Source organism: Alternaria rosae (assembly GCF_020736505.1).
Source record: "Alternaria rosae strain MPI-PUGE-AT-0040 chromosome Unknown BKA58scaffold_2, whole genome shotgun sequence".
NCBI classification, from domain to species: domain Eukaryota; kingdom Fungi; phylum Ascomycota; class Dothideomycetes; order Pleosporales; family Pleosporaceae; genus Alternaria; species Alternaria rosae.
This window is the reverse complement of record NW_025763571.1, coordinates 2,262,267-2,274,972: the sequence shown is the minus strand read 5'-3', so window position 1 is coordinate 2,274,972 and position 12,706 is coordinate 2,262,267. Positions and strand designations below refer to the sequence as shown.

At 52.8% G+C, this 12,706-nt stretch overlaps 4 protein-coding genes across 4 annotated transcripts; 2 read left to right on the top strand and 2 right to left on the bottom strand.

The window, feature by feature from the left end:
• Positions 1-9: 9 nt before the first annotated feature.
• BKA58DRAFT_354387 (uncharacterized protein) lies at positions 10-2,963 on the bottom strand. The gene is made up of 2 exons (XM_046168614.1): positions 2,587-2,963; positions 10-2,538 (listed from the first exon to the last, which is right to left on the bottom strand). The coding sequence occupies exons 1-2, from the start codon at positions 2,774-2,776 to the stop codon at positions 251-253; spliced, it is 2,478 nt and encodes an 825-aa protein (XP_046029165.1). The 5' UTR covers positions 2,777-2,963; the 3' UTR covers positions 10-250.
• A 272-nt stretch (positions 2,964-3,235) lies between these two features.
• Positions 3,236-5,371, bottom strand: BKA58DRAFT_93394 (major facilitator superfamily domain-containing protein). Its single transcript, XM_046176230.1, has 2 exons — positions 3,498-5,371; positions 3,236-3,447 (listed from the first exon to the last, which is right to left on the bottom strand). Exons 1-2 carry the CDS (start codon positions 5,104-5,106, stop codon positions 3,266-3,268), a joined length of 1,791 nt encoding a protein of 596 aa, XP_046029164.1. The 5' UTR covers positions 5,107-5,371; the 3' UTR covers positions 3,236-3,265.
• Positions 5,372-6,769: 1,398 nt separating this feature from the next.
• On the top strand, positions 6,770-7,554 carry BKA58DRAFT_408885 (peroxiredoxin-6; the record flags this gene model as incomplete). The annotated part of the gene is made up of 3 exons (XM_046172119.1): positions 6,770-7,113; positions 7,164-7,478; positions 7,530-7,554. 3 exons carry the CDS (start codon positions 6,770-6,772, stop codon positions 7,552-7,554), a joined length of 684 nt encoding a protein of 227 aa, XP_046029163.1.
• Positions 7,555-8,112: 558 nt separating this feature from the next.
• Positions 8,113-11,517, top strand: BKA58DRAFT_417880 (Alpha/Beta hydrolase protein; the record flags this gene model as incomplete). Its single annotated transcript, XM_046172651.1, has 6 exons — positions 8,113-8,240; positions 8,287-8,447; positions 8,546-8,877; positions 8,935-9,339; positions 9,545-9,700; positions 9,760-11,517. The coding sequence occupies exons 1-6, from the start codon at positions 8,170-8,172 to the stop codon at positions 11,515-11,517; spliced, it is 2,883 nt and encodes a 960-aa protein (XP_046029162.1). The 5' UTR covers positions 8,113-8,169.
• Positions 11,518-12,706: the final 1,189 nt, after the last annotated feature.

Genomic DNA, 12,706 nt, shown 5'->3' with positions numbered 1-12,706 from the left:
GTGTATCGATGAGGGTGTCATTGTGCGCGGGGTCAGCCCACTGCAACCCTTGGAACCGGTCACGAAACCGGTGAGTAATCTTATCGGTAATTGGTTATCCGCCCTGAAGGACTGAATACTTGCAATAATGCTGAAAATTATCTCTTTCACACTCAGACATGTGCTATAATGGCCAATCAGCCCAGCAAGTGGACTGGGAACGTAAAAGCGTTGCCCTGTGCTAAAGCTGCGCCACGCCACGCTATCACGTTCAACGGTAAAACCAACCAAGTTCATACCGATTACCGTAACAATCGAGTTCCCCAGCTTCGGCATCTACCGGCTTTCTCAGAACAGTAATGTCGCCAGGCCAATACCCTTCTACATCCGGTTCAATCTCGCTCATCTCTACCAAATTGCTGTATGCGGCTTTCCTCTCTCTTCGAAACTTTCCAATCTCTGCTACCACATCAACCAACGGATCAGTATCGAGAGTAGCCTTGCGAGGCTCCTCAGATGGAACGCGATGGCTCGGCGCAAGCTCTAACCCACTCATAGCCGCCAAGGGCAGGGTGAGGCCTGGCTCACGACCAGGCTGTCCGCATTCTTCGTCATCGAAGAACGAGAAATCATGCGTTGCTGCCTCCCAAAATGCTTCCGAGTCCGCATCTTCAGTGGTCGACTTTGTTGGATAAGCCCGCCAGCTACTGGAAATTTTCTTAGGCGCTGACTGCGGGGCCGCCATTTCAAGTACTACTCTCCGAAGGGCAAACTGGTTTCGTGCGTACTCTTCTTCTGCGATTGCACGCCTACGTCCTGGTGGTAGTACATAGGTATGCCTGGCCCGCTGTTTAGCGATTGAAGCTTCCTCAGCTGCATCCCTGATAAAGCGTATGATCCGATGAATGATTTCCCTGTTGCTGGTCATGATCGGAACATCCGTCAAAACAAGGGTGTGAAGCTTTGGAAGCATCCCAGGATGTAGTCGAGGTTCACTTGCTTGGCGAAAGTCCAGCCGGACTTTTCTGTCTTCGATGTAGTAAAACGAGTTGCCTCGTGACCTCTTCGTAGTTTTTGGGATCGCTTGATCCAGTGTACTGCTGCCGTGGGTCGACGTAGATGATGAGAGATGTTCTCCTAGATCATACCTATTTGCAGCTGCGTTAGGCCGGTAGGTCCCGTTTCCCAGTGGGCTCAGAGGACTCAATGGTGAGTCTACATGTATGGCTTCCGGAGCGCAGGCAGGATCTCTGTTGATTTGTAGTGATTGCGGAGTAACGCATATTTTGGGAACGTTTGCGTTTCGCGTTTCACCATGGGCAAGTTCTGATTCCGGCCTGTCGTTTTCAGCATGTTGAGGCGTTACAGGCGAGCCGGGAAGCTCAACCGGATGTGATGAGTCCCCTGGAACCTCGTGTACAGCTATTGGGATGGAATCGAGTTCAGGCGTTGGTGGCTCTACAGCTTCGATCTCATGCGCATCTGAAGGTTTGTAGACACCAAGGTCCCCAGCGAGTTCCGCTCGTGGCGAATTGGGCGTTTCAAAAGGCGCGTCTTCTGTGACCAACTCGTAGTTGATCCGCAGGTATCGAAGTCTAGATGAAGCATACTCAGCAAGTACTGGAGTAAGCTTCGATACGCTAGGTAGTTCCAAGTCATCATTCGGTGTTTCGAGCGAGAGGGTAGAAGGATGCGTCACTACAGCGGGTAGTATACCCACATCTAGGACTTGCAGGCGTCTTGACAGTAGCAAAGCCGATATACCTTCGACAGTTATTGCGTTACTCGAGAGGTACAAGTGCGATATTCCGACATCGCTCGTCTCCTCAATGCTCAAGCTACCAATGAAGCCGCCAGTAAGCTTCTTACGAAGGTGGCCCACGAGGTTTTCAGACTCGAAAGTCTCTGGTTCATCGGGGGGATTCGCGTTCTCGACAGGTGCCAGTGGTCCACGTGAAGTATGGGTCACGACGACCCTCTCTTTCAGGCAAAGTTCAAGAAGGAGTCGCACGCTAGTGTCCGTCAAAAGGTTGTTGCTGATGTCAAGGCTCCTGACGCGGTTATTGATTGCATGCGCAACTACCGAGAAATCCTCATCCTTGATGCCAATCCCACGAAGATTCAGCACACGCAAATTCCTGAGGTATTTGAAGGTCGAAAGGACTGCATTGTCCCTTGCAGCCGCAGTCTTTGATAGGTCCAACGAGACAAGATCAGGAAAGTGCGGTAGTGCTTCTGCGAGGCCCATTGACGTAGCGTTCGTACAACTGGAAGCGTCTAGCAGGCGTAAGCTGAACACCGGAAACGCGTTGGGACGAGTCAATCTCCATTGTAGGCTTGAGTGTCGCAGGCTCAGGAGGCACGCGTGATCGAAGAAGGGCAGGCCGTCCACAATTAGGCACTGGAGGCGAGGCAGGTGTTCCAAACAATCTCGAAGCCATTCTGCGTGTGGCCCATCATACAGCTCTGCATGAGCCGGTGGAAAACGTAGAGTATGTGTGAGCTCTCGTACAGAGGCTCGCGCATATGGTAATGTACGCTTGAATCGTGTGAGTGCCACTATTGGATATCAGTATTTATCGTTGTGTCTGCGTCACAACAACCCACCATAAACAGTATCATTCTGGACCCCAAAGTGCGAAGCTGGGCTGCCCCAAAGGTTCGGTGTGAAGGTCTGGTGCCATCGCCGGTTAACCAGAGCTGCTGAGCAGAGGTCCTGCGAAGGCAAATAGGGAGCGATGAGCACCCAAGGATCGCGTCGCATTACACTTTCGTAGGAGGGAAGGAGGTCGTCCATGATTATAAGCGAGCGGAGTAGCACTTAATCTTGATGTAATGGCAAGTTCCGTCAGTCGCCACTTAAGGTTGTGGTGGAGACCGGAAGGAAATGCGCATGCATCTCTTTGGTTTCCGCCAAAGGTGAGGTTCGTGTGTGCGCATCTTTCCGTGGAGCTGGCAGCTGGCAGGGCTGACTTGTGAGGCTGTGCAGGTGTCACGGTTTGCCGGCTCGCAGCTGCATGGAGATGATGCAACAAGTTGGCCTGACTAACCCGATTCGGTGACCAAGGCTTACTTGCGTCTGGCGACAGCACTCTTCGCCTTTGGCGCGTCGGCGTTCTCCAGAATGTGACTTTGAGAACCAAGATGAAGAAGAGAAGGCGTCTTTGACTAAGATTGGGACCTGGCGCTGGTTCGTGCTGATCATTGAAGGTGCTAGTCACAGTTGAACTTATCATTTCCTGAACAATACATTGCTATGCGTTATATCTACCAAGCTCATTGCCCGTCAGGAAGTAACATCCATAATCTCACTTGCGAATTTACTCCTTGCTCTAATTCTAGGTCCATAAAAGACTAGAATCCATGGCACGATAGTCAACAATGCGCCAATTCCGCCTAGCAAACTGCTCGCAGGACCATACCCAAGCTTGTTATACATTTGTGTCGTGATGAGCGGGAAGATACCACCTAAGATGATGTTAGCATGCATTCACTTATTCTGCATGGAGATGACTTACCAAGCATGTTTCGGCAGAAGGACTGCGCCGCCAGTGCCGAGCTCGCATAGCGATGGTATGTGTCTGCGAGGAAATTGAAAGTCGCGAGGTAGATGCTGAAGATGCCAACGGTAGCGATGCCGATCGCGATTGCTGGCACAACCCAATGTATCTCGGGGAAGCTTGTCCATCCAAACATGAAGAGGCCGATGGGCATGCATGCGCTTTCTATGCACGCGAAGTAAAGGCGGCCTTCTGGTGTGCCAGTCAACTTCCCGCTCTTCTTTGCGATTTTCTCTTGGTAGATAGATAGTATGGTCGACAGGATACTGGCAATTCCCATGGATGCAAAGACTGCGTTGGCTTGTTGCAGCGAGAAGCCGTGATTGCTCTGGAACACCAACGGAATCGCGGCCAATGTAAGGTAGAGTACGGCCCAGGAGAAGGCTACCCAGAGTGAGAACCAGAATACGACAGGTTCGGTGAAGAGAAGATGGAATGGGCGGTAGAGGGAAACGCCTATCATCTTGCCGAGCGAAGCTCGTTCTTCGTCAGATCGCACCTTCCACCTCAAACGCAGCGACTCCATAGATCCGGGCTTTTCGGTATTGTCGACGTTGAAGCCGTAATAGCCAGACTTCTCTCGTGCCTCATACCACTTGTTCAAAGCTTTGGCTTTCCTGGACAGGAGAACCGAGCCGCGGGTCTCCTTGAATACGACACAAATCAGCACCACAACCGCTCCACATGAGATGGCCTGTACGTAGAAGATCCATCTCCAAGTCGTGTTTTGCGCAATAAAACCACAAACCAGAGGACCCCACGATGTACCAAAGAGTGCAGCACCCGAGAAGAGAGCCATGGGGGTGTTGCGATCCTCAGCATGGTAGATGTCTGATACCACGCCACCAACCATAGTGGAAAAGGTAGATCCGCCCACGCCCAAGAAGAAGCGTGCAACCAGCATGCCAGCATACGATTGTGTGAGACCAGAGCAGAGCTGGCAGATGACGAACAGAATGCCTGAAGCAAGGAAGACTGGTCGGCGGCCGTTGATCTCAGAGAACGGGGCGAGGACCATTGGCGCGATAGCGAATCCTGTCGTGAAGGTTGTGATGCCAACCAGCGCTGCAACACTGCTGACACCCCATTCCTGCGTCATCTGCTCAACACCTGGACTGTAAGCTCCGGCCGAAAACGCAGTCAGGGCGGTGATGATGCATGAGACACATATCGTGAATCTCTTTCTTGTCTCTGACCAGTCAAAGGGGTTTGTGTATTTGACGAGGTTCGGTGGTTCAGGTGGAGCTTCCTGGTCGGTTTGTGTCGGATGTATCGAGGTCGGGTGTGGGAGTTCGGTGTCGAATGTGAGATACCGCCAGACGATTTCCGAGCTCTGCACGTTCTCTTGCGGTATGAACTCGCTACTGGTGCTTTGTTTTCCATAGTAATAGTCTTTTTCTGGCTCGTTGTCTGGTTCGGCTGTGGAATTGCGACTCCTTGGTTCCTCTGCCGATGGCCTGCGCATGTCCGGTAATAAGCTTATTCCCGCTTGGCTTTTTGAATCTGAATCTGCGCAGACTCCCAGCTCAGAGTCTCTCGGGAGGTTGATCTCCGGGTTGGCACTCATGCTGCCATAAGGTCCTCCTCTTCAATCGAAATGTCTAGGAGCTATGTAGATGATTTCGCAATGAACGCGTCAGAGTCTAAAAGCAAGCGTGAACCCGGTGACGCTGAAAAGCGCGACCTTGATAGCTTAAGCGGCGGTTAGGTCTGGTCCGCTAAACCACAGGCGTAGCCGATATGCATCCCAACGAACAACTGGACGGTGTGGGACGCCCGGTTCTCTCCCGACGGGATTGTCAGAAGTCGTTTGCATTGGTCGGGAATAGGACTCCTTCTCCATCTTCCAGGCCCACATGCATGGGGGCGTCCCGCTTCGGGGTAAACTTGGGAATTATCGTGTACACCGACATGCCAAGGCCGCCTCGAAGCCTCTGGCTGCTGGAGCGTGTGCAGAACAGGGTAGATCCGGTGCGTCATGCGGGAAGGAGTCTGGCGCGCCTCAAGCAAAGGCATCTCGACTCGGACAAGCAGATGGCTCCCCGACATCATCAGCGGGAAGTATCGGCACCTGGGCAAAAGCAAGCAGCCTCATCGTCAATCTATCCTGCGATAACCAGCACAAATCTGCATCGTGTCCTTAACGAGTCGCCGCAAGTGGGTACAATAGAATCCAGCTCGGAAGTTCGGCCCAACTTCACTTTGAGGCTTCAGGCGAGAAGAAAGTAGGACCCTGCCGAGGTTGCCGATGCGAAGCTTTACTAGGAGGGAGTAGCGACGTTGAAGCGCGTGTGTAATATATGTGTGTGCAGTCAGGTGGCTACTCGGTGTGTCTGCAAGCCCTGGAGAAGCGTGACGTCGCGACATTAGAGTTCGCGCGACGCGTGGGAACGGTGTGCTCGGAAAGGCAGTCGCGAGATTTCTTGCGGGCCTGAAGCTACCCATCTCAGACATGTGCACGCTGCCAGCTGATGCTGATGTTTGTGAAAGCGCAACGTTCTAGCAGAGTGCGAGTACCCCAATGGTTTGGCTGCAGCGACACAGGCAAACATCCCGCCTCCATACCGAAAGAGGCTCTGTTGCCAATTTACACGCATCACGCAGTCTCATACGGTAAACTGACAACACGCGCATTCGATGCACAACGTTGCCGCGAGATTCGATCAAACAAACGCCATACCAGTGGCTGAACGGTCCACGAACGCTCTGGTATGGTTCGGAGCTTATTTGAATTCTGACAAGTAGGGATATCGCTGAGAAATCACCAACAACATCATCATTGGCTTCTACCTGCTTCCGGTTGCGACGAATGCTCGGCAGGGAGGGGCAATAATTGGCAATGCGATACCGCCGGAGATGTTGAGTCTGTGATTCGTTCACTGGCCAAACGACGTGGGCAAATTCAATGGCAGAAAAAGGTCTGGTGGAGTTCACGTGAGATAGGTGACGATTGCGCAATATACGCTAGCTAGAAGTGTTGGTCGTTGAATGTTGTGTATGGCCTTACAAGAGGACAAAAAGGCATCATCGACCCCTCAACTTCTTCTCTCCCTCATAATACCGCTCCGACATCCCAAATTGCATCTAGAAGATACCTCGATATCTTCCGCAACCTCACCCAGACACTAAGCCATACAACCAGGTACGTTGGCTGCTTGCGACCTACCCCGCCACCCCGCATGTTTGCGCAAATCGCTGGGACCTGAGCTAACATGCGCGCAGAAAACACAATGAGCGACCGACCAGAGCCTCTCCGCCTGGGCAGCAAGGCCCCCAACTTCAAGGCCGAGACCACCCAGGGCCCCATCGACTTCCACGAGTTCATCGGCGACAACTGGGTTATCCTCTTCTCGCATCCCGAGGACTACACCCCAGTATGCACAACTGAGCTCGGCGCCTTCGCAAAGCTCGAGCCTGAGTTCAGCCGCCGCGGTGCTAAGCTCATCGGTCTCTCTGCCAACACTGTCGACTCGCACGATGGCTGGATCAAGGACATCGACGAGATCTCCGGCAGCAAGCTCAAGTTCCCCATCATTGGCGACAAGGACCGCCAGATCGCGTTGGCATACGACATGTGAGTGGACGTTCTTCGCGACATTGCGACATGACTGACAGCATGAACAGGATCGACCACCAAGACGCAACCAACGTCGACAGCAAGGGCATTGCCTTCACCATCCGCTCAGTCTTCATCATCGACCCCAAGAAGACCATCCGTCTCATCCTCTCATACCCTGCCAGCACTGGTCGCAACACAGCCGAAGTCCTCCGCGTCCTCGACAGCCTGCAGACCGGCGACAAGCACAAGATCACAACCCCCATCAACTGGATCCCTGGTGACGATGTCATCGTCCACCCGGCCGTCAAGACTGAGGATGCCAAGACCATGTTCCCTGACATCCGCATTGTCAAGCCTTACCTCCGGTTCACACCTCTGCCGTACGTCCTGTAATCTGACGTGTATATGAGACATGTGCTGACTTGTACTAGTAAGGAGAAGACCACCGCGGCTTAGAGGACCCGAGACTGACGATGCGACACCACGAATCGAGATAGCCCTAGGGCTCATACCATTCTTGTAGCGGTAGACGCTGAGCGAGATTGGATAACCAGAAGGCATGGTAGATAGGCCAGTCTACGATTAGATGCAAAAATGAAATAGCATAATCACGACAGATGTCTTGCCATATGCGCGTACTGTCCAAGTCGCCTATGAAGGTTGTGATGCCCTAGAGCGGTCTACGCTGCACTGTTGAAACCCGTGGTAACGAATCCGCATGAGCAACAGGCACCTTTCGAGAATACTCTTGCGTTATACACCATGTAGTGAGCTCACTTAGTTACCTAGGCACGATGGACAAGCATAGGCGATGTCTATTAGGATACTGACTAGACTTTTCTATCGTTCTAGACACTCAGATAATAGGTTCATATATGCGCGGCTTGAAGGTCGAGGGAAACTCGATATACATGAGCGGGCAGTACCGACGATTCCACGTCGTCGTTCAATTGGTGCTGCTGATTGCGGCCCCCAACGCGCCACGTCCTTGGGCGTACGCCGCACACCTGCTGATGGGCCCAACTTCGTTTCTCTGCCTCGCATGTACAGTTTCGTCGTATAATCAACAAGATGCCAGAGATAACTTTCGTGTTCGGACCGCGCAATAGCTTCTTCTTCGACTGTCGCCAAACATGGAAGTTGTAAGTTGCGCATGCTAATGAGGAAGGCGCGGCTAACAGCGTGCAGCCATGAGATACCGCAGACGCTTCGCCAGTTATTCAAGAGCTCCATGAGCAATCCATGGAGAGTCGCTAGCCCTTACTGTCTCGCGCTTGCCCCTCAGGGAGACTCTCCGGAGCCGATTTGGTACATTGGTTGCAAGACGTTAGATGGGGAGGACAAGCTCTGTAAGTAGCACCCCGGCCCAGGTTCCGCGACCATGAAACGCATAACAGATGACGGCGCGGGCCCGCCCCATGTTACGCACGCAGCTAATCAGACCCAGTCCACTCACGGACGTACTTTGACCTCAACTATCCCGATCTTGCGCAATGGCTAAAGTCGTTCCCGAATGCGGCCAGCTTGTGCTTCGTCACCTTCGGCCAGAAGTTCAGCTACTTCGCGTGCGCACCCGGACAGGGCTCGATATGGGCTGCTATACCTTCGGGTCTCGAGGATAAAGTGAAGAAGTCGCTGGTTACGCCAACTTGCGTTGGTCTTGGGATGAAAGATGCCTGGTTCGTTCTGTTCGCGGACGGACATCTGGCATGGAACTTCAACGGCCATTACACCGGATTGAACAAGATTTTGATGGAAACTGCACCGGGTACCGTCAGTGTGAGTTCGAAAAACATGCCCCCACGATGGCATAAGTATAACGCTGATGACACCCAGTATGTCGCCATATCGCCGTACAACAAACAGCACTACTTCATCGCCTTCGCAGACCGCCGCGTCAACTACAATTTCCAGGGAGCCCCTTCAGAATGGACGCGACTTATGAACCAAGTCTTCGAATTATGGGCCGCTGAAAGCAAACGACTGCAGACTGCTAGCCCGCCACGTTGGCTCCAGCCGCAGGTACAACCGTATGTGCACGCGCAACCATCTCCAGCGCAGACATATCTTCACCCACAGTCGACACACCTCGTCAGTGCTTCCCGACTACCAATGTCCATGCCGGTGTCGCCGACATCAGTGCCAAATACACCATCGCCAATGTACGTCAGTCCTGTGCAACAGAACGCTGTACCGGACATCACGCCGGTGAACAAGACACCAGAGTATGGTGTCGTCGATGTACTAGTAGAACTACCTGGTCAAGCAATGTTCTCCCCGTCATATACAATGGCGAGTGTACCAGAGAAAGAACCAGCGAAGAAGAGAAGAAGCTTCTTATCCAAGCTATTCTAGGCCTGGATCATGGAGATTGCTGGACTTTCGTCTCGCTTCTCATCATCTGCAGTATCTCGTAATGTTTTATGCTAGCGATGAAGACTTGCAGCTTATATGTGCCGGCATCTTCGTCGGTGCGACTGCACATGCAGCTCCGCACTTACCTTCCCGATTAGCGCGGAAAGCCGAACACGCACCTCTGCCGATCACCACGGATATGCATGTCCACCACAAGAGTGGGAGAGCTATCACGTCACGATGCAGGGTTCTTTCGGTGCTTCTTAAGATACGCCCTATCATTGCTAGCTTTCTGATTGCTGGCAGGTGCTGTATACAAGTAACGCTTCTCCACGTTTTGGTTTTCTCACTTATTCATCTCGACGGGTACACGCCAGCATGATGGCAGCTATTGCAAGAGCTTGGAAAGTGGGGGTGTTCGCGACATGCTTGCTAACTACAATAGCGCATGCTGACGAACCCACGGTCACAGTGCTGAACGGGACATACGAAGGTGTACATCTGCCCTCGTTCAATCAAGACATCTTCTTAGGCATTCCATATGCACAAGATACGGGAGGTCAGAACCGCTTCCGCATACCCCAATCATTGAACACCACATGGAACGGCACACGCCCTGCCAAATCGTACGGAGATAGCTGTCCGGACCCGTCGGCTGCCAACTTCAGCATGAGTGAAGACTGTTTGAGCATCAACATCGTTCGTCCGGCAGGTCTATCAGCCCGCGACTACGCAAAGCTGCCCGTAGCGCTATGGATCCACGGAGGAAGCTACCAAGTCGGCACCAGCGCGCTTGCAAACTATAACCTGACATACATCGTGCACAGAAGTGTGGAAATTGGTCAGCCCATCATTGCAGCCAGCATCAACTACCGCAAAGGCGGGTGGGGTATGTTATACTCGCGGGAGATTCAGGGTACCGGCCAGACGAACCTCGCGCTTCGAGATATGCGGAAGGGACTTGCATGGATATCAGAGAATATTGGAGCGTTCGGCGGCGACAAGGATAGCGTGACCATCTGGGGCGAGTCCGCCGGGAGTTTCGCAGTGGGCCAGCTACTCATGTCGTACGGCGGCCAGACGGACAACTTGTTCCACCGCAGCATTCAGGAGTCCGGGTCCGCAGCGACAGCATGGTACAATGGCACAGATTGGTACCAGCCCGTCTACGACAACATCGTCGACAAGGCAAACTGCACGGATGAAGTCGACACCCTCGCCTGCCTACGCACACTGCCATATGAAGCCATCTTCCCCCTTCTCGCAGCCCCAAGTCAAGGCCCAGGCTGGTACCCCATCGTCGACGGCGACATCATCCCCGCCTACCCTACCGAACTGCTCGCCTCAGGCCGCTTCGCCCACATCCCGCATCTCTACGGCACCAACTCCGACGAAGGCACCGACAACGCCCCAGCGGACGGCGTCATCAACACCGACGAAGATCTATACGCCTACCTCGCCAACAGCACGGGCTTCAACTTCCCCGACGCCGTCATTCAGCGCATCATGGAACTCTACCCCAACGACCCCACCGTGGGTATCCCCCTCAACACCGGCGTCCAGCTCTTCGCTGAGCAAGGGCTTCAGTATAAGCGCATAGCCGCCATCATGGGCGACGTGTTCTACCACGCGCCTCGCCTGGCAGATGCTCGCGCTTACTCCAAGTACTCACCTACGTACATATACCGGTTCAACACGCTCCCCTGGCAAAACAGCAACACCGCCAGCGAAGGCGGCAATCCGCGTGCATACAAGGGCGTTGCGCACTTCACTGAAGTTGCCTTTGTCTTTGCGAACCCCAGCTTCTATGGCCCGTGGGAGGAGTACAAGAAGCTGGCTGAGCAGGTGAGTGCGCAGTGGATAAGGTTTGTGGCGAAGGGGGATCCGAATGGAGCGGGGTTGCCGAGGTGGCCGAAGTATGATGAGGGTGCGGGTGAGAGGGGACTAGATCTTGTTCTTCAGGCAAGGGGTAGGGGGTATAATGGGAGTTATGTTGAGGAGGATGTTTGGAGGATTGAGGGGAGGGAGTTTCTTAGTGAGTGGGCGAGGAGGAGGCATGTTTAGAGTGGGTAGGTAGTGGGGGGAGGGTGTTGTAAAGACATGAAGACTTCTTCAAGGCGTGCAGTAGTGGTGTGCGCTGTAAGCTCGAGGTAGAAGGCAGTAGAAAATGTATTCATTGCAAGCAACCAGTCTAAGAGAGAAGCAAGTGAAGCAAGAGCACCCCATTAAAGGAAAAAACTGAACACCCTGGAGCCCACATCAACATGAGAATATGCGAAGTAGGCGGTCCAACTTCAACATTGGCTCCGGGGTGTTCGGATTTTTCCTTGAATGAGGTAAGAGCAGATCCAAGGAAGACACTGATTCAGAAAAGGAGTAAGATGTTCAAGCAAGCAAGTCAAGCAAGAGGCGAGCTAGGCTAAGGCGCAAGTCAAGGAAGAAGCCAAACATAGAAGATAAGTTGGAAGTCAAGCTAAGAAAGGATGCTGTGAAGAAAGAAGTGAAGCAAAGAAGAAGTCATGTCAAAAATGAAGTCAATTCAGAAGTTATCAGAGTAGAGAATAAGTGAGGTAGAAAGATTCATTGGTGCTGAGGCGAAACCTTGAAGTACCCTTGATAGAAAATCCAACCCAATATCCAACCACTCCAACCAAAGCCCAACCAAGACCCGACCATCAGATGAATCCCATATCCTCCAACCATCAGCAAACCAATGTTCAAAACCTCAAAGCTAATATAAGGCCCAATTCAAACATCGACCACCGACTGCAGGCACTCTCACCTCAAGTCTCTCATACCTTTCGCATGCTGCATTTCTCGAATTGATCCAAACTCATAAGAGCCGCCATCGAGAAGTATGCAGGAGACAAGGATCTAGGCGAGCAAGCTCAAACAGACGAAGAACTCCAAATCTCCAAGGTAGGCCCAGCTTAGCACCCGAAGGCACCATAGACTGTCTGTCCTCCAGCACCTTGATGTGAGAATGAAGTCTCCTCCAGATCATGTCCACCAGCCATGGGGCCTTGCTTCAGAGAAGAAGCAAGCCTTGTAGGCCCAAAGCGAGATCCCAGCGAGATCTGTAATGTCCGTCTCTTACTGTTCTTTGACCATGTGTATCCTGCACTTCCCACCAGTATATTTCCACCACCAAAGTATCCAATCCATCCAGACAGCTTGACTTTCGTGCGACCCGAGATGCCGTGAACATGTGATGCTGGCCTGAAGAGGGCTTGAGGGGGATGCTGAAAAGCTC

Coding starts and splice junctions, on each gene's coding strand:
- BKA58DRAFT_354387 (XM_046168614.1), bottom strand. CDS start 2,776: ATGGACGACCTCCTTCCCTCCTACGAAAGTGTAATGCGACGCGATCCT. Junction 2,539..2,586: donor CCAGAATGATACTGTTTATG/GTGGGTTGTTGT, acceptor GATATCCAATAG/TGGCACTCACACGATTCAAG.
- BKA58DRAFT_93394 (XM_046176230.1), bottom strand. CDS start 5,106: ATGAGTGCCAACCCGGAGATCAACCTCCCGAGAGACTCTGAGCTGGGA. Junction 3,448..3,497: donor CTTCTGCCGAAACATGCTTG/GTAAGTCATCTC, acceptor ACATCATCTTAG/GTGGTATCTTCCCGCTCATC.